This window comes from Gopherus flavomarginatus, chromosome 1 (assembly GCF_025201925.1).
Source record: "Gopherus flavomarginatus isolate rGopFla2 chromosome 1, rGopFla2.mat.asm, whole genome shotgun sequence".
Taxonomy (NCBI): Eukaryota; Metazoa; Chordata; order Testudines; family Testudinidae; genus Gopherus; species Gopherus flavomarginatus.
This window is the reverse complement of record NC_066617.1, coordinates 44,252,988-44,274,096: the sequence shown is the minus strand read 5'-3', so window position 1 is coordinate 44,274,096 and position 21,109 is coordinate 44,252,988. Positions and strand designations below refer to the sequence as shown.

Genomic DNA, 21,109 nt, shown 5'->3' with positions numbered 1-21,109 from the left:
TTTTAACCTAATGGTGTAATTAAAAAAAAAAAAAAAAAAAAAAAAAAAAGCTGTCAACTCCTGAAAACAGAAGTGTATAATGTAAGTTTCTTTTCTCTTAACTGTAGTGGCGGTAGCATAAGTTTCACGTTCAGGCTCCAGATCAATGTCTTCTTCTTCCATACAATTTTAATTTTTGCAATTGTCATGGACAATTCTTTTCAAAAACAAGCTTTAGAAGGTAAAGTTACACCTGTTTGCAATTGACACTGGAATTTAAGTTATTGAAACAAACTAACCTTCTATACATCTATTAATTGCAACCACTTCTAAACTATTAAGACTTTTTTTTTTTTAACCTACCCATAATGCCATATTTTCCCTTGCAAAAGGAAGGGAGCTGAAAGGTCTAGTAACTCAAGATTTTCTTTCGTTGATCTCACAGGTATAATACATTTAAATCTTCTTGAAAGTTTTCTGATTTCTTTTAGTGTCCCCCCTGTTAAAAGCAGAAAAAAATGTTTTCTCAATTGTATTTAATGCTAAATTACGTTATTCATCTTTCTTGGCCTACTGGATATCCATTTCAGCATCTGTAATTCATCACTGTACGCAGGCCAGTGTTGATGGAACTCCTTAATGTACTGCATGTATTAAAAGTATAGGAACAAGCATACAAGATTTTAAAAGTGACTCATCACCACATGCAAAGACATCAAAATGTTAACACAACCACGTGTTACATGTGCAATCAAAGTTGTAAGTTACCATAACATGTTGTTATGAAATATATTTAAAACAATAGTAGCTAACAAGATAGCAGACCTTCAAGTAACTTTACGCAAGTTACACTTTGCTTTTTCTTTCATGACATTTCCAGCAATTTTAGTGGCTGCTGTCTTGAGAACAACCAGAACCAGAATACGCTTTATTCCACTAGAAAACAGCTTGACATTTCAGTTTTTAAGTGCTACAAACCATTACAGGTTAGCTAGCAATATGAGAGCTAGTGGCTGTTAAAACAGCATCAGAACTGAAGTGAGGGGAAAAATTCAACACAGTAGTAAACATAATAATATGATTTTAAGTACCACTTGGTAACTTACCAAAACTAGAAATGAATGCTTTATATTACTGGAGAAGCTACCTGAGTTGAGTATGGGGGTGGGCAAATATTTTGGCCTGAGGGCCACATCTAGGTACAGAAATTGTATGGTGGGCCATGAATGCTCATGAAATTGGGGGCTGGCGTGCAAGAGGGGGTGAGGGCTCTGGTGTGGGGCCAGAAATGAGGAGTTCAGGGTGTGGGAGGAGGCTCCAGACTATGGAAGGGGGTTGGGGTTGGGGCTCTGGCTGGGGGTGCGGGCTCTGGAGTGGGGCTGCAGATGAGGAGTCTGGAGTGCAGGAGAGTGCTCCGGACTGGGACTGAGGAGTTTAGAGGGTGAGAGGGGGATCAGGGCAGGGGCAGGGGAGCGGCCACAGTTCCTGGACAATGGGAGCTGCGAGGGGCAGCGCTTAGGGTGAGGGCAGCATGTGGAGCTCCCTGACCCTGGCTGCCCCTATGCATAGGAGCTGGAGCGAGGACATGCTGCTACTTCTGGAAGCAGCGCAAAGCCTCTGACCCCACTCCCTGCCTGGCGCACGGAGCAGGGCAAGCCCCCGACCCCACTTCCCGGCAGGAACTTGAGGGCCAGATTAAAAGGTCAGACGAGCCGTAGTTTGCCCACTCCAGTCTAGTATCATAAAACATACATTTTATCCCTTAGAGATACAGGGATGTCATTTCTTAAAATGATCACAGGTCACTCAGTCACAGCAGTGCTTGTCTGATATGGTTGCTGGATTGAATCTAGGAACGCTCTGACCTCAGAGCAGTGTAATTATGTTTCCCTGTAATTTCAAGAATCAGTTTGATACACTTAATCCTGTAATTATTTTGTTATGCACCTAATAACCACTAGTTTTTGGCTAAATAACATTTGAACTAATTAGCTCCTGAATGGATAACAGGAAAGAAATATATCAGTGAATTTCTGAAATAAGCAACTTTCTGCAAAAACAATTTAAGCTTAAATTAGATTTAAGATCATACAAAAGCATTAATATAGGAACTCTGGCTTTGCCTCATATTTTTTTATTATTATTATTATTATTATAATAACAGTTATTTATCATGCACGAGTGACTAGAGAAGCCAACCAGATCAGGACCCCACTGTGCTAGGCACTGTACAAATACATTATAAGAGACAGTACCTACCTATAATGTAACCATAAAAGATAAATAAAGCTTGGGAGGGGAACAGAGGCACCAAGACATGAAGTGACTTGCTCAGGGTTACAAAGCAGAGCCAAGAATAGAATCCAGTCCAGTGCCATAGCAACAACCTCTTCAGAACACAATGCTTGAAATGTTATGGTCAGACGAAGGATTTAAATCGTGCGTTAAGCATAAAACTCAGTACAGCCTTAACTATGGAACTATTGCGATGCTGCCATAATTTAAAGGTATTTGGAATATAAAGTCATTGTAGACAATGTTTTCAGTGTACCAACAAATCAACATCTACAAATGTGTTGGATTAACAATAGCTGTCCTTTGAAATCAATCAGTGAATTTACTAGATAAAAATGGAAGTAAATGAATAATACATATTAATCTAAATGTAATCAATATCTTAAACTCCATATTTTTTAAGGTTTGCCACAAATTAGCTTTATTTATGTTCATTAAATGTTGTTTAAATAAAGGCTGACGTAGCACTGGACAGTGGCAGCTCCAGGCACCAATGCTCCAAGTGTGTGCCTGGGGCGGCAAGCCGCGGGGGCGCCCTGTCAGTCCCTGCGAGGGCGGCAGTCAGGCTGCTTTGGCGGCATGCCTGCAGGTGGTCTGCTGGTCCTGCGGATTTGGCGGCGGGGACTGGCAGACCTCCTGCAGGCAAGTCGCCAAAGGCTACCTGACTGCCGTGCTTGGGGCGGCAAAAAAGCTACAGCCGCCTCTGGCAGTGGATCTGTTTCCTGGATTTAGCGCTCTCTCAACTCTCAGCTCAACAGAGGCAAAAAAAAATCCTGTGGAAGTAACATGGCTCAGCATCTGGTCTCTGGGGAAGGGAAGATCTCATACTGTACTAAAGCAAGCTGCTTATGCAACACCAAGAGTATATTTAGATCTACTTGGCCAGAAGAATAGCTGCTGTTGTGTGTATGAGGAGAAATTAAGGAAGGATGTATCTGGGAACACACAAAAAATTCCTCCCCCATCTTTTTTAGACCCATTCCATTGACAGTATTCAGAAGGAGAAAATGAACTGAAATACTGGTCAGCTAAAGTTTCTTTTAGTAAATATATGAAGATTTACAATCGTGTCTTTCACTTCCACTCCACATGCTCTCTTTCGCTCTCAAACATTCAGCTGCTGGGGCTTTAATATCTTCCAATGATTTGCAGAGCAAGGTATATTGTTTGGTTATTTTAGGAGAAAAAAAAATAAAAAGACACAGAACTGGGGAGACAGGGCTTTTACAAAGGAAGAAAATTATATCAACAGATAGAAGAATTTGGGGACATACCACAAAACAGATAACTGTTGAAACTAGCCAGATAATAAGCTAAGTAGCAAACCGAAGGGGCCTTGCATTAATCCTAATGATCTGTCCATGGAAAGGGCCAACTGACTCACCCTTGCCCTTCCACATTGATCCACTTGGATACTGTGCCCTTGTTTTAAATTCAGAATGTGAAGCTGTGCAAAAATTTCTTACTTATATTCTACCTAAACATCCTTATTTATACCTTTGCCTAAATTGCTTTGTTTAAAGTTAGGTGGCTTTTTTTCTCTCCCCTTAAAAAGCAATCACTTAAAAAGCACACTGCTTCAGCTTTATTTATGTGACACAACACTGACATCCAGAGGCTGACAAAGTATATAGTAGGTTTGCATTAGCAGAAGCCTTTTATTTATCCAGCCACAGTTGAAGATTTTTAGTAAGACTGCAATCACCATTCCAAATCAGAACTGTACCTACCTAAAAGCCCAGCTGGAGACAGTACATTTTTTTAAAAACTGCATCATCACTAAGCTTCTTGGTTTGGATTTATCAGATACAAAGGTATCTGGCTCGTGTCTGGTTTACAGAAATCCAAACCCACTATTTTCTGCAAGTTTAAATTTTTATCTGAAAACATCAGAGACTCAACCAACCACCTCTAACCTTAAAATGCTAATAGATTTTACCATCTCTTACAGCTGATTCTAATATGCATGTGCTTGTTTTTAAAAACAACTCACTAACTAACTTTTTGTTTTTAAATCAGAGATATTAAAATCCTAAATTTCTAGTGGTAAACTCCACTGCGCCATCCTAGGTGGTATAACTGTAATTTAATTATCTTACCTTGTACCATAATCAAAGTATCTTCTGGCTCTTGAAGCAGCTCATCGTGTTTTACAAAATGAACAGCTATTTTTCTTTGCCCCTGATTTTCTGTATCCCACACTGCAGAATCATACCACAATGAATTATGTACTTCTGGATTTGGAGCTGCAGCTGCACAGTCTCTTAATATTAAGTCGAAATCATCGTCATTTGGAACTTCTTGCCTAAAAACATTTTAGAAAGCAATAAGCAAATAGTAGCAGCTTCTCTTTCAATAGTCTAGTAACTGAAATGCAGTACTTTAAACAAACAAGATATTGAAATATTATTATAACAGCAGCATATACTGTAAAATTCACCATTCCACACTGATCTTTGACAAAAGATAATATACAACCAAGTTGTAGCAATTTAAGGGTTTGATGGTGCACAGCAAAGGTGTGGAGTGTTGTGTATATAAGCTCAAGGAAAACTAGTCCTGCATGAATGAGCCTGCTGCTGCATGCCAAGAAAGCTAATCCTGTCTATCAGCAGGGGTAAAGTCTAATATCTTCATCCAAGCCCACACTGAAATCAACAGAAAGATTCCCACTGACTTCACTGGGCTTTGGAATAGGCCCTAAAATGGCCACATAGCTACATGTCTCTTCAACAATGAAACCCAGATTATCCCACTCTATTTTATCATGCATTCTGCAAAAAAAGAAAACAAGAGCAGCAGCTGTTTGAAACCACTTTCCACTGCAAGACAATATCTTACTTTGTACCACCACTGTTTGAACTTGTGCTGGAGTGCAAACACATTGCATTCCTTGCTCTGCATGGTGGAATAGATAGCAGGATCAACCCAATGTATAAGTGTAATCACAAACACAAAAATAGTGGACTGCTTATATCAGAGGGGTGGCCGTGTTGGTCTGGATCTGTAAAAGCAGCAAAGAGTCCTGTGGCACCTTGTAGAGTAACTGACGTATTGGAGCATGAGCTTCCGTGGGTGAATACATCTGATGAAGTGGGTATTCACCCACGAAAGCCCATGCTCCAATATGTCTGTTAGTCTACAAGATGCCACAGGACTCTTTGCTGCTTGGACTGCTTATGAAATTTTAACAACAAATGTTCTGGCACACTTTCTGTTGGGGGAAAAAGCCTTGTTGGCTTTGAGTGGAATAGCAACAAGGAGACAAGAAACTGTTAAAATGAAAAAAAAAAGATGGGTGTTTTGTTTTGTTTTAGGATGTCAGAAACTCAGAATCTCTCTATTTAAAAAAGCATTTACTCACACCAATTCCTGCTCCCAAAGAAATCAAGGGCAAAAGTCCAACCAGAGCATGCTTCTGAACGCATAACTGTACTGCATGCAAAAGTATTGAGTACTAATTGGGTCTGTTTTTTCCTTCTATTGGCATTTGTACTCAATGTATGTATTTATTCATTTGCTATATGATTTTTAAATTTTAAGAATAAAGTTGTAGTCCCTGTACAAACACACACACACACACTCTCTCTCTCTCTCTCTCTGTATAATTCTTGTGGGCTGGTCAGGAATTTGCATTTCACAGGAATTCCATTTTTTCAAAAGCATTTCATTCTGAATTGGAACAAAGATTCAAATTTTGAAATTTTCTCACCGAACAAAATTTTTCAAAAACTTTTTTGTTTTGGGTTCTACATTTTTCATTTTAAAAAATATTTTATTTAAAATAAAATAAAAATATAAAAAATAAAATTAAATATGAAATAAAATTTTGAAATGAAAAGTAACAAATGAAAAGCAAAAATGTTCTGACTTTACTGAAACGCTTCAATTTTTTAAAAACAATATTTTGTCAAAAGTGACGTTCCTATGGAATGTTTTGATTTTGATGAATCGGCATTCTCCTACAAAAAAAGTTCTATACGTTTTTTTCACAGCACTACTCAAATGAAGAACCCTCTTTTTTTAAACCAGTAACAGCTTTAATTATTAATTGTAAAATATAGATGTTTGTCTAATAAAGGATAGTGTCATTAAATTGTTAGAACTGAAGTGTACCATGAATTATTAAAACAAAGCTCATTCCTTGAAGATTTCACTAACTCAGCCAGAGGTATGGGTCTACTACAGAAGGGTGAGGCTGAGGTCAGACTAGATTATCAATTTGGCTCCTTCTGGCCTTAAAGTCTATGATAATAATACTTAGCTCTCATATAGCACTTTTCATCAATACAACTCAAAGCAAATCACAATCTTTAATGTATTTATCCCCACAACAGCACTTTGAGGTAGGGAAGTGCTATTATTCCCCTTTTACAGATGGGGAAGTGGAATATATGGGTCCACTCTCCTCAGCCCCATTTATAGAGCAACTTCCAAACAGTTCTTATGCAGGTTTGCAGGGAGGCAGAAACAGGATGAAACTCCCCACTCTGGTTGTGACTTGTCAACTACACCTCTACCCCGCTATAATGCGACCTGATATAACACGGGTTTACATATAGCGTTGCAGCAGTTTGACAGTTTTCAAATGATACTTCCCCCCTTAATAAAATAACTTTGAAAATAAAACCGAACTCTGCTTCTAGTTGTACTGACAGTCTCCACCACTTTAGAATTCTAAAAGCCAAAATACAGATAGTTATGTGGATACTAACAGGTTATTATGATGACATACTCAAAAAAATAGTAAGAGAAGGGTTAAGTAAATCTTGCTTCTAGGTCCCGGGAAAAATTGAGTGCAAAATTTGCGAATTGGAACAGAAACTAGAATTCTGGAGCTACTGAATAGAACTTAGTAAGCATATCCCATATGACTACAGTCTTCCCCAACTAATTTCAGTAAACTTCTAAGCCTTTGCTTGAAATGAAATGGATTTAAATTCAACTCATCTTCAGTGTTAAAAGAAAGATGAAAATATTTAAAAGCTTATCTAAGATTCCTAAAACATACTGAGCAATCTGTAACTTTTACTGTTATTATGTAAAACACTTACAGTGAGTTGCATTTTGAACAATAAAGTTTAACAGACTGACAGAGCTTCTCGGGTTTAAAAGTTCTGAGTTTTGCTCTAATGCGATATTGTTGAGGAACTGAGCTGTTTAAGATAGTATTCAGTGCTGTGTCATCCAAATGCTGATGATCTGTTAATACTGTAAAGCAATAAAAATACAAGCTATTAAGCAATGAAACAATATTTGGAACAATAGAAGTGCACAATACAGTGAGTGGATGGAACCATTACAGGGATGTGTTAAAAGAATTTGCACTACTGTTTTTTCTTTTTTTTTTTAATTTGGAATTTTCTTGAAAAAGGTAAGGATACTCTACTGGTTCCTAAAGTCTGTAAGCACATTTGAGAAATCATGTTAGCAGCATTTTTCTGCAGCTGTAGCTAAAACTGATAAGGGTTCTAAGTAACTCAGCTGATGATTGCAATTCCACTTCCCATGGAACTGAATGTTAGATTTGCAAACCCTGGTAAAGTAAAATGGTGGTTTTGCAGTACTTAAGCCAGTTTTGACCAATCAGATGTCTATTTTTATGAAAAAAAGTGGCAGGAACAGGTATTAGCTGAGCAGACAGAACTTTTAAGTAATGTATCTGTGGCTGCAGTCTCCACTTTACAAGTGTTTCAAATGGTTCCTTTGGCATTTAAGACATAAGACGTCTCCAAAGTCTGCAGTGATTTAACCATAGGCGAAAAGAATTTAAGTAGTGAAAAATCCCACATATTTTAATAAGAATAATTTTTGAAATGTCATAACTTCTTCCCATTTAAAAATGTTCCAATACAATGAAACAAACGCAATAGGATATTTCAACAAAGGTGACTGAAACAAGATACTTCCAAATGAGAGGATGAAAGCACAAGGATGAACATATTGGCATCCCATAGACATAACTGCCCAATTTGTTGTGTGGCTTTATCTATACCTAAATGCATATCTTCCTTAAAAAAAAAAACACATTCATAATAGAAATTAGACAATTACAATTACTTCAACAGTTTTGTATGCTAATATCTCAACATCCATCCTTGTTATTTAAAAGTAGGCTTAGCAGAATTCAATTTTTATTTTCTTATAATTTTGATGAATATCTATTTTTACTTTAAGCTTTTTCTATTTTTTAATCATTTTAAATTTTCTCATATATGGGAAATTATGGGGATGGGGGGGTCCGACAAATGCGAGGGATCAGACAGTAATGATTCAAAACGTTAAAGTTTTCTAACCACTAAAACACAAATTGTCAACATCACATGTCAAAATATACAAAGCAAATATCCTTAAATTAAACCCCAGTAAGTTCTCTAGCAGCATTCTTGTTATTTGGAACATCTGTAAATTTTGATCATCATCAATGGAAATATTTTTTTCAATCACATTGATATTGAAATTTACTGAAATTTACAGATAAACTTCTAATCCTTCCAAGATTATTTATAAGAAGTCTATTACCTTGGTATAAAAAATATTTCCTACCTGTGACAGATAACTGCTGGCATCTCTGTGAATATGACTGGTCTGTTAAGAAATGACATATTTTGGAGGAAAAATAGTTGTGTTAATTGAGTATGACATTGTTACTAACTGCTTAACATTGTACAATTGTTATTAATTTTGAGTTATAGATAAATGCTGAGTCTCAGTTAATAGGAAAAAAGTAATCACTGATGAAAACTTGCTTCTCTACATAAAACTTCATTTATATTTGTCTTGATGTCATTTGTAGTTGAGAAATTTCTATTTTTTTTAGTTGTGAAAATCTCTCTCTTATCTACATTATAAGTGGTAATGGCATCCCATTGGACCATATTTGGTCTAGTTAGTGGACAAACAAAACATCTATGAAAAATAAAAACAAAAACAAAACACAAGGTGTAAGTCAGGGATCAAAAGCAGATGGATTTTTGAATGATTAGGGGATGCCATTACTGCTTACAATGTAGATAGGAGAGAGATTTTCACAACTAAAAAAGTAGAAATTTCTCAACTACAGTGGACCCTCTTATGGTAAGAGGCATTGTCAGATGCAGGTATAAATCTATTGTAAAGCACCTTTCATGGTTTAAAACACTAAGTGGCACATTCATATGATCATCCATTCTGTTTGGGCATGACCTGCTTTTCATTATCTCTGTGTCCTTCAGGTTTTGCTCAAACTGTATAGGAGAAGAGACTAACAGTAAAAGGTTTCATCAGGTGCAGGTATCTTTATTCAAATATAATAATATTTTTCTTAGATTTATGTTTACATGTGTAGACCCACACACAGTGCATGTTAATACAACCCTCGTTACTCATCACATTTGAGCTGCATTTTTATTTTTACCCAAACCTTGTTTTCTATATTTGTTAACAAAGAACGGTATTACAGTAAACATCTCGATAATTAGATTCTATACACTATAGGATATCTGGTACCTTTTACAGACATAGATTTCTGTTAAGCTCAAGGACACTGAAACATGCTTTTATCCTGATCAACAGCTCTGGACATTAACTTCTACTGCCTGGTAGACTGAGTTCTAGAAGTAATTTATTCACTATTCTGATTGTTCCTGACCGCATCAAAAGTTCAGAGGTCTATAACTTCATAATCTGACAGCTAACAGCTAATTTGCTTGAAAACAAACCCAACACCTTTTTTCTTAGTCTTGTAGCAATTCTGAGGTTCTGTCTATGTGGTGGTCACCACAGTGCAATCTAATAGCAGTAAGGGTCTCCTAAATAGATGCAGTTCTACAGGATTCAATTCTACATAAAAGAGAATTAATATAAAAGAGATAACTATTGGAAAAAAGACAGTTACCTGTTCTGTAACTGGTGTTCTCTGAGCTGTGTTGCTCATGTCTATTCCACAATAGGTATGTGTGCTCGCCATGCGCACCAGTGCCAGAAGTTTGTCCTTTAGCAGTACCTGTACTGGGGGAGCACCGCTGCGACTCCTGGAGTGGTGCCTCTATACCGTGCTATAAGGGGAGCTGCGCGGTCCCCCCACCCTCAGTTCCCTCTTGCCGGACAACTCCGACAGAGGGGAAGGAGGGCAGGATGCGGAATAGACATGAGCAACACATCTCGAAGAACACCAGTTATGGAACAGGTAACTGGTCTTTTTCTTCGAGTGATTGCTCATGTGTATTCCACAGTAGGTGATTCCAAGCTGTATGTATTGCAAGTGAGTAGGATTTATGAGTTCCCAGGACGCAGTGCCACCCTGCCGAATCCAGCATCATCCCTAGTTTGTGAGACGATCGCATAATACGAAGTAAACCTGTGAGCGGAGGCCCAAATGGCTGCCCTACAGATGTCCACGATAGGGACATGAGCTACATAGGAAGCCGATGAGGCCTGAGTCCTAGTTGAGTGCGCCCTGAAGATTGGAGGCAGGGGAACCCCTGCCAGACCATAGCACATGCGTATGCACGAGGTAATCCAGCTGGAAAGACACTGGGTGGAGATAGGCTGCCTCTTGCCCTGGAATTCTACTGGAACCTTTCCACCGCCCCCAGGTGTAGCAGTCGCTCCACCTACTGCTCTAGGTTGGGCAGGGGTGAGCTGAACTGCAATGTGTAGCCCCTGGAAATGGTGTTGAGGACCCATTGGTCCAAAGTTATACAGGACAACGCCCTGCAGAAGGCAGACAAACGGTTGCAGAACACAAACTTTATTAAAAGGAGGGTCTCCCTGGCAACTGCCCCAGTGCCTCCTGCAAATAGTCAAAACCGCCTTTTTCCCTGCCTTTTGCCCTTAGAGGGTCCTGGCTGCGGGGCAGAGTGGGACTGCCGCTGAGACCGGCACTTCTGGTCTCTCGGCCTCTTTTCTTGCAGATTGAGCCAACGGCTGCAGTTTGGCCTTGTCCTTAGCTGGAGGGACGTAGAGGCCCAAGGTTTGCAGAGTGGTATGGGGATTTTTCATCCTGTGCAGCCTGACATCCGTCTGATCTGCGAACAGAGCCTTCCCATCGAACGGTAGGTCCTGCATGGGGGACTGGGCCTCCGCCGATAGCCCGGACAGGAGGAGCCACGATACGCTGTGCATAGATATCATGGATGTCATCGAACGGGCTGCCATGTCAGCCGTGTCTGACACTGTCTGAAGGGCCGCTTTGGCTGCCACCACCCTCTAATCCATCAAAGCCTTCAAGTCCTTTCTGTCCCACTCTGGGAGGAGAGGTATGAACTTTGGCAGGGACTCCCATAGATTGAAATCATAGCGGCTCAGCAAGGCCTGATGATTGGCCACCTTGAGTTGGAAACTCGCACAGGAATAAAAATTTCCTACTGAAGGAGTCCAGTCTTCTGGAATCTTTGTTCTTGGGAGTGGGCATGGACTGTCCCTGTTGCTCTCGATGGTTTAACAATTCCACCACTAGCGAGTTAGGTGCTGAGTGGGAATAGAGGTACTCATGGTCCTGGGCCGGCATGAAGTACTTCCTCTCAGCCTTCTTGGAGATCAGGGCCAAGGAGGCGGGAGTTTTCCACAAGGTGAAGGAGATGCTGGCCACCCCCTGGTGGAGGGGTAGCACCACACAGCCCAGTGCCAAGGAAGACAGTACATTAACAAGGGAGTTGGACAGGCCCTCCATCTCCTCGGCCTGCAGCTGGAGATTGGACGCCACCCACTTTAGCAGGTCTTGATGTGCCTTAAAGTCCTCCTGCGGGATAGAGGGTGGGGGTATTGTTATGGTGTCCTCCAACGTCGGTGAGAGAGCCAGCCCGGAGCTGTGGGCCTCCGTGGGTACTGGGCGATCAACCCCCAGGTCGGAATCCAGGCATCGAGCTGCCAACTCATGGCCTGCCGATCTGCTCCTCAGCCGAGATGGGGAGGCTGAGGGAGCCACGGTGCCCGTTGGCACCACTATCCCTGCCACAGGGCCTCTTGCCACTTCCCAAGCTGAGGGCCTGGTGGCGCTGGTTGGTCCGGCGCAGCCGCGCAGTCCAGAGGTGGGGGGCTGGGTGCTGAGGCTGAGGTCACCATCGAGCGTGGTCCCATAGGAGTGGTGGTGCTTGTTATGCCATCTTCTGCAGGACTGGGTCCTCAACGTCGAGAACTGGTACCAATCAGAAGTGCTGCTCTAGTACTTTCCTCGGCGCTGTGAGCTTTGGTGCTTCGGTGCCAGAGAATCATGAGGGGAGCCCCATGTGTAACATCTGGCAGTGTTGGAGCATTGACGTCGATTGTGTCAGGACTGGCTACGGAAACTGTGTCACGAGGAGGAGTGTCTCTGGTGCCTGCGCCCCTCACTGCACGGCATGGAGGGACCTCAAGACTCCTGCCCAGGTGGTGAACCGATTAGCCTGGTTGGCGTCAAGGGTGAGCATGAACTGCAAGTTGACCATCCACTGTGTGTCCAGCGAGGCAGGGAGTGGTCCTCGAAATGAGAGCTGTGCCGCGCTAGGGGGGACTGACGAGTACCCAGTGGCTGCTTGCTGTGGGACCGAAGGTCCGTCAGCGGCAGCACTCTGGGTACCGGTAGGCTCAGAATGTCCCATGCAGCTTGCAGAGCCTCCGGTGTTGATGGCATCCTGACCGCAGGAGACGTGCGTGCAGATGGCGCCAAGCTGCTCTGCTCAGCACGAGTTGGAGGTTTTGGGCCCGAGGGGGAGACTGAGGGCTGCCCGAAGCGGAACCAGCCTCTCCCCTTTCCTTCTCTTGGTGCCACTGTGAGATGGAGCCCTTCCCTTGCTTCTTGGAGGGGGAGCAGTGCCGGCTAGTGGAGGGGGCCTGCTGCACACCGATGATGTGCCGGGTGCCGAGTCCACTCAGCACACTGGAGTTGGGGCCAGCGTCGAATCCATAAGGAGTGCTCGAAGCCTGATGTCCCTTTCCTTCTTAGTCCATGGCTTGAATGACCTGCAGATCTTGCAGCATTCTCTCACGTGAATTTCACCCAAACAGCGGAGACACTCAGCATGCAGATCACTCCTTGGCGACAGGAGTCGCACGACTTGAAACCTGGGGCCCGGGGCATGCCCCGAGCCCACTCTAACAACTGAAACTAGTAACTCTAGCAATGGTACCACTAAGGTCAATTAGAAGGCTGCAGCAGAGCTGGAACATGAAGTTCCAACCACCTTCACTGGTGGCAAGAAGGAACTGAGGGTGGGGGGAGCGTGCAGCTCCCCTTATACTGTGATATAGAGCACCACTCCAGGGGTCGCAGCGGTGCTCCCCCAGTACTGGTACTGCTAAAGGAAAAACTTCCAGCACCAGTGCACGTGGCGAGCACGCACACCTACTGTGGAATACACATGAGCAATCACTCGAAGAAGGTATATTAAGTATAAATCCAATAGCAGCTGCAAACTTCTCCCTCCAATTACAAACTTTTTAAAAAATAAAAAAGTATGTACTGAATTTCTAAAACCACAGCATCATTCCCTTAAACATCTGTATATTAGCTCATATGGGTCTATTGTCTTTTTGATGATTGGGAGATTTATGCAGGTAACATATGTAGAACGAAATGGAAGTAACACTTGTGAAATGCCCAGAAAGGAAAACAGATTCTAGAATCTTAGTTCTTCAAAACAGAGGGAGTGACTATTTTGCTACTATTCCTATGTGTCGTCATAGGCACAGGGTAGCCTCTTTCTTAGGTAGCGACTTTAATTTTGATATGAGTTTCCTTAAACCAGCATTCTGATTTTCATGAACATGCTTCCTGTTAAGGGCTTGTACACAGTGGGGTAATGCGCTATGGGCATGTGCTTTCTGAAGCACATTAGTTGCACATTAATTGGTGTACCCACCCTGCTGGTGCGCAGTAAATGTTCTCTAGTGTGCTTTAACACAGTGCTGTTTGAAAACAGTGCTACATTAAAGTGAAGTGAAGATCTTACCCTATTTGTTTAAATTAACTCTTTACCAAGTTGTTTTTAACATTCATTTATTTATATGACAAACATTCATTTGCATGACAAACTTCTGCTGTGAGATAGAAGAATAAGTGAATATTGGTTTCTGGTCTAATAGGTCCATATATATCTTGGAGTCTTCTTTAAACAAAAAAGTATTTGGGAGATATAATTTTTCTTTAAAGCAATATTAAATATAACATGACCAGTACTACTTTTATGTAGCAAAAGGGAGTGAATCAATTTCCAATAGCTCTTACATGATAGATTGCCAAAAATGCCATCCAATTCCATTGAAGACATGCTCTCCACATTTTGAAACTCTGTGAGATTCACAGAATCCATGAATCTATAAAGAAAGAACAAAATTTTAAAGATACAAATATATACATTTTCTGTGGTTTTCAATAGATCTAAAAGGTGAACCTTTTATTCACAGAGTCCAGCTAGGATATTTAGCTACAATAGGAACTCTTGTATGGACATAAAACAGAAAAGAATCCATGTTTACTGAAGATGCAATAGGGGAGACCCTCTGAATCAATATCCTATATAGCACAAAGAAAGAACTGTGCTGCTGGAAGTGCAGACTCTCTGATGAAATATAAAATTGAGACCTTGAACCTTAGCTATTCTTTGCCTACGGGCCCTAATTCAGTAAAGTATTTATTGATGTGCCTTGCTTTAGGCATGGGTTTAAATCTCACTGACTTCAATTAGACCTAAGCACATGCTTTAAGTGAAGCAAATGCTTAATTTTGCTGAATTGGCACCTTCATCATTAAAAGGCTGCATGTCACTTTTAAAAAGAGTATTATGTTTACATCATCTGCTAGTTTGGCTCAATCATAACTTGGATCATTATGATTTGTTAATCCAAACTCCTCTCATAGTTTCATTTGGAAAATTTAATCCTCACTTGCCTACTCTCTTTTGAAAACTGTTCTATGGTGTGGTAGAGCCAAACAGCAACCTCATTCCACTCAAGAAGTGCTAGGTGCTTACATGCAATCAGTCCCCAAAGCACTGACAAATGTAAATAGCTTAATATTTACTGGAACTAAAAATTTAAAATACTGCATTTAAAACGTCCAGACTAGTCTCAAAGATTATTTACAAAACTTACGCTTTTAGTTCTTTGACATCTGGATTATTTTCTGGCAAGACCCTAATTCCTCGACCGTAACAGGTGCCACCATGAAGATGAAATTCTACATAGGAAACATTAGGCTGGTTCTCAGCACTGGCTTGTTTTGTATGCAGACTGTAAATTCTCAGAAAGCTTCCAACCTAAACAAACACATGATTTCATAATACAAAATGAATAGAATTATCATGCTTTTCTCCTAGAAAAAGCCTATGAATCCTCCTTGTTTACTTTTACTCCACTTTACTTTTACTCTCAGTGTTAAGCTGGCGTGCAAATGTCCCATCAGTTGAGGAAGCCTGGATCTGGCTTCCTGCAAAATCTATCAATTCTGCTCTCCAAGCAACCAAAGTCGCCGCTACAAAGCGAACAAGCCCAAGGACCTCCTCCCTGGAAGGACAGAATACATTTTTATAATTGCAATGAGCCTCTCCAGAGACAGATCTGTGTTGTGATTTTTATGTACACATGGTTCATTTGATAGCACTCAGTATTTTGCTTCATGTCCACCACAGCACTAGGAGTAAATTAATGCAATAAATTTCACGCCCCACCATATCTTACTGTTCAATGAACAAATCTACTTTGGGGCACCAAAGAACCAATACTTTTCACAGTTCCCTACCTTTGTCACTACTTCTAATGCTGCCAGACTTCCTCTCCATGCAGTATTCCTTGCCTTGCTTAGAATCAGTTCTGTTATCTCAAAACACATTCTTCCCAAATTACAAAAATAATTTTAAATCTATTTACAAAGATGACTTCAAAGACAAAGGAGGTCCCAGAGGCTTACTGGTGTTTCACATATTTTCAAAATGATTATTTTTTATTATAACAAAAATAAATGGCAGTTTTTTCATAAGGCAGGCAAATTTGGGGGGGTTAACTATGTTGCTCATTTTCCTTTGACTTATTTTAATGATTTTGGAATATAATTTACTGTTTTCCAAATCCTCGTTGAAAATCAGCAGCCAGGATTCAGTTGATAGGCTGACAGTTACGCAGTCTTCTTTTAAGTTGCAAATATTTAATAATCTGGATTTATATTTGTTCTAAGTACCTTTGAAACTTGACTCATATGAAAACTACAGAAGACTCTAAATTCACACTGGATTAACCTCACTACAGCAGGGGTCACAATTAAAAAGTTCTGTTTTGACTGCCTGGTTTAAACACAGAATCGCCCGCACTGGCAGCAATTTCTTAAGTGCACTCATAGCACTTATTGGGCCAGATTCCCAGCAGGTGTAGACTGGAAAAACTCCAATGAAGCCAATGGATTTATGCAGCTTAATATTAACTAATGGTGTGGCCCATTATTTTTATAGCCACATTTGTTTTGCATCACAGTGGGTGCAGTCACAGTTCAGGAGACATTCTTTGTTACTTACGCACCTAGATAATTATTTTTTTAAAATAAAAATGTATGAATAAGTGTTTTGCGTTTGTTCACTTACATGATAAATATTTAAATTTGAGGGAGCAAGAGGGAAGGGACTGGAGATAACGGCTTGCACCTTTAAACATCAATGGGAGATTTGCAATTGTCTAAGCACAGAACCAGTCCCAAGACAGAGAGGGACTAACCAAAATTAATGAGTCTTGAAGACAGATTTAAGAGTCTACAAGGTGCGAAGTGTCTGGGTGTGCATTCCTGGCACATGGAGAATGGTGACAGAAGGCAAAAAGTTGCTTCTGAGATGAGGATATCAACAAAGCATTGAAATGTGATGAGTTGGCAGAACACAGGTTGTAGATGGAGAAAAGGAAATGTAGTCAGGAGCCACACTGTATAGAACTTTGCAGAGGAAGTTAAAGAGTTTGAGCTTGATGCAGATGAAGACCAGAAGTCAGTGCAAGTTTTCAAGAGAGCAATACATATGCACACAGTTAAGTGGAACAGTGAATAAAGATGATGATTTTTCCAGTAGCATGATGGGTAAACTGACTGGCAAACTGTGAAGGATGAAAGAAAAGTTATTCAAATCTTAAAAAAAAAAAGTACTTATTTTTATTTCCAAACCACCATCCACTACCTCCCACTACTCAGCATACTGATGATTGAGGAACACCATACAATTATTGTAATAAAAATCACACTCTTCAAATTAAATTGGGACAACCAGAGCAGACTTCGATATAAAAAGAGCCATACTGGGTCAGACCAATGGTCCATCTAGCTCAGTATTCTGTCTTCCAACAGTGGTCAATTCCAGGTGCTTCAGAGGGAATAAATAGAACAGGGAAATCATCAAATGGTCCATTCCATTTTACTCAATCCCAGTTTCTACCAAACAGAGGCTAGGGATATTTCAGAGCAGGGATCTGCATCCCTGACCATTCTATTGAGGGACTATCAACCATGAACTTATCTAGTTTGGTTTTTCTTGAACCCTTCGCAACATCCTCTGGCAAAGAGTTCCACAGGTTGACTGTGTGTTGTGTGAAGAAATACTGCCTTTTGTTTGTTTTAAACCTGCTGCCCATTACTTTCATTTGGTGACCCCCTAGTTCTTGTGTTATGAGACGTAAATAACACTTCCTTGTTTACTTTCCCCACATCGGTCATGATTTTATCGACCTCAATCATATCCCCTCCTTAGTTGTCTCCTTCCAAGCTGAAAAGTCTATCCTCATATGGAAGCTGTTCCATATCTCTAAACATTTTTGTTGCCCTTTTCTGAACCTTTCCCAATTCCAATATATCTTGTTTGAGATGGAGGAACCACATCTGCACGCAGTATTCAAGATGTGGGCATACCATGGATTTATATAGAAGCAATATGATATGTTCTGTCTTATTATCTATCCTTTTCTTAATGATTCTCAACATTTTGTTAGCTGTTTTTGACTGCCGCTGCATACTGAGTGGATGTTTTCAGAGAATTATCCACAATAACTCCAAAAATCTCTTTCTTGAGTGTTAACAGTTAATTTAGACCCTATCATTTTATATGTATAGTGGGGATTATGTTTTCCTATGTGCATTATTTTGCATTTTTCAACATTGAATTTCATCTGCCATTTTGCTGCCCCGCCACCCAGTTTTGTGAGATTCCTTTGTCTCTTTGGAGCTTTTGATTATGATATCCTAATGGCCTGAAATGCACTGGTTACATTCAATTAATTCTCTGACTAGAGATTCTATAGTCTTCTGAGTTTCCTGTGAGGCTAATCACTTGTTTTTCGATCTTGGTCATTTGAGATTTGAACATTAGCTGTCATTACTGACCGGTATTATCAACAACTTACTAAGCAAATGGTAAAGTGCCAACTATCTTTAAATTCTGGAATCATTCCTTTTAATAAGGAACCAAGTCTGGTCAATGAAAAGTTTGCCTATACTGTTTACTCTCAAACCTCCCGTTTTGGGGATGGTGTTTGGTACATCAATGCTTATTCAATTCCAGGTGCATTTTATTTCCCCCCACAGACTCTAGGACTGGAAGGGACCTCGAGAGGTCATCGAGTCCAGTCCCCTGCCCTCATGGCAGGACCATCTGGACACCAATGACAAAGCAGGAAGATTCCAATCTCCCTGTTGGCTTTCCTTAGAGTTGAGACTGTTCTAATCAGAGTCTTAAATTATCTGCTGAATTTAAAATAAACAGCTGACTGTTGTGTTTACGTTGGATCTCTCAGTAGTCTTTTTATAGGCCAGATCAGTCACTAAATTACATTGCTACCCTTCATTCCTGGAATGTGTCTTGAAGTAAATCAGTGATAATTGGCAAATGTGTTTCATCAACGAATTGGAAGTGTGGTGTTTTTCAAACTTCTATACTATCTGTTTGGCTTAGACTTTCTACCATTGTGTCGAAAGTCAGCAACAGACTGCACTTTTGCTAGGGAGGTGCGATGGAGTGGAAACTACTCCCTTTCTGAAAGCTGTCCGTCTCTTCCTCCTTTGAAAATGTATAAACATCCCATACAACTTAAAGCTTTGGATTCAGAGATGTTTACATTATATTTTTCATCACCTCTTCCAATCCTCTTCCTCTTTTTTAAAAGTTGGATTTCTCCATCTGATTTCATGTCTTTGTATTTTAAGAGAGTATTTTATTAGTTTCATCAGAATGTTAACAGAGGTAAGCTTTTTTTTTCCTTCTCTCTCTTTTTTAAAATGAAATGAGAACTGAGAAATTCATAACCAGTTGATGAAAGTTTTTTTACTGCCTTTTTTAACAATCCCAAGGTAAAGACAGCACAAGGTAAAAGGTAGATATTTGCAGAAATTAATACTACAGAGTTTGGGGGGAATTTGGAGGGAAGTAACCGGTTGGGAGTTGTGGAAAAGTTAAAAGGTAACCGTTGTGAAGATGTTAAAGAGTAACAGTTGTGGTGTTACAAGAAGGAAGTTTTTGGTTTGATGAGAAAACCTAGTTATGTAAATGTAATTATTTGTGCAACTTGGTACGGTCACATTGAGTGGAACCCTGGCAGTTAAACAGATTATATAAGGGGGTCAGGTGCCCACTACCACCACCATGTGTTTGTTCCCAGGAGCCTTTATAGCTATTCTGAGGGATAATGGGCCCTTTTCCCACAGAAATGGTCTGTAAAGAACTGCTCCAGGTACCAGATACTCTGATCTATATTATTTGACTATTGGACGAGTTAATCAAAATCACTAAAGGAACTTAAGGAGTTTCTTCTATTGGAACTTAACTTGACTATCTCTGATTATACAAGATGAGAGTGTAATCGGGGTACAGTTGTGTAAAAAATAATAGCAGTGCAAGGAATGTTAATATCAATGGCTGTGAAACCCTCATTTCTATATTATTTTATCTTCTTGACCCCCACTTTTTTATTGTTAATTTCTCACTAGGAAGTCAAATGGCAGGACAGAAAAGGGAACCACATATTTGAGGTCTTTAAACCATGATTTGAGGACTTCAATAATTCAGACATAGGTTAGGGGTTTGTTACAGGAGTGGGTGGGTGAGATTCTGTGGCCTGCATTGTGCAGGAGGTCAGATTAGATGATCATGATGGTCCCTTCTGACACTAAAGTCTGAGTCTCTGGTTCTCTAATTGTTTCTGTCTGCTGTATAATCAATTTTGCTAAGGTGTAAGTTAATTAGGGTAGTGAGATATAATTGGCTAGAGAATTATGATACAATATGTTTGGATTGGTTGGTTAAATTTTCAGTAAAATAACTGATTAAGGTATAGCTGAGAATATTACTATACAAAACAGGTCAAACAGGAAGTGGCGGGAAGGGAAATTGGAATCCTGCTTGCTAAGGGAGGAACAGGAACAGGGAATAGGGAACGGGGAACAGGGACACAGGCAAGGCTCTGCAGTATCAGAGCTGGGAAGGGGGACATAGGGTAAATGCTCTGCGGTGTCAGTGCTGGGAATGGAACACTGGGGAACACACTATAGGTGTATAGAGATAAGTCCGACTGGTGTGAAGGGCTTCAGAATATGCTTGCTTGCAAACTAACCCCAGTAAACATCGCATTGCCTGCACTTAGGACTTCTGTTCTTTTGCTGCTTGCTGTCTGCATGACAAGAACCAGGGAAGTGGGAGGGTGAAGGAAAAGCCCTCTAACAGTGTTTAGAAAGATAAATGCTTGTATTTGTTTTTCCCCAGCTTTCCAAGTACTGGTATAGTGAGATGACTGCATGAGCCTCCAATTTATCCATATGGAGCAGCTCAGTAGACGCTAAACACATGAATCCAACCAGAGAGAAGTGGGAAAATGTCACTACTTAAGCAAATTGGCAATCTGGAGATTTTGCTGTTTCAGTTCC

General features: G+C 40.4%; 1 protein-coding gene across 9 annotated transcripts in view; it reads right to left on the bottom strand.

The window, feature by feature from the left end:
- The window catches only part of POT1 (protection of telomeres 1), a 170,360-nt gene that overhangs the window by 13,437 nt on the left and 135,814 nt on the right, over positions 1-21,109 (bottom strand). For all 9 annotated transcript variants that reach the window (XM_050936142.1, XM_050936141.1, XM_050936149.1 and 6 more), the window contains 6 exons: positions 15,325-15,488; positions 14,459-14,547; positions 8,821-8,862; positions 7,329-7,485; positions 4,374-4,579; positions 343-478 (listed from right to left, as the gene is read on the bottom strand). In XM_050936142.1, the coding sequence (XP_050792099.1) occupies positions 343-478; positions 4,374-4,579; positions 7,329-7,485; positions 8,821-8,862; positions 14,459-14,547; positions 15,325-15,488 (794 nt within the window). The remainder of the gene's footprint in view (positions 1-342; positions 479-4,373; positions 4,580-7,328; positions 7,486-8,820; positions 8,863-14,458; positions 14,548-15,324; positions 15,489-21,109) is intronic.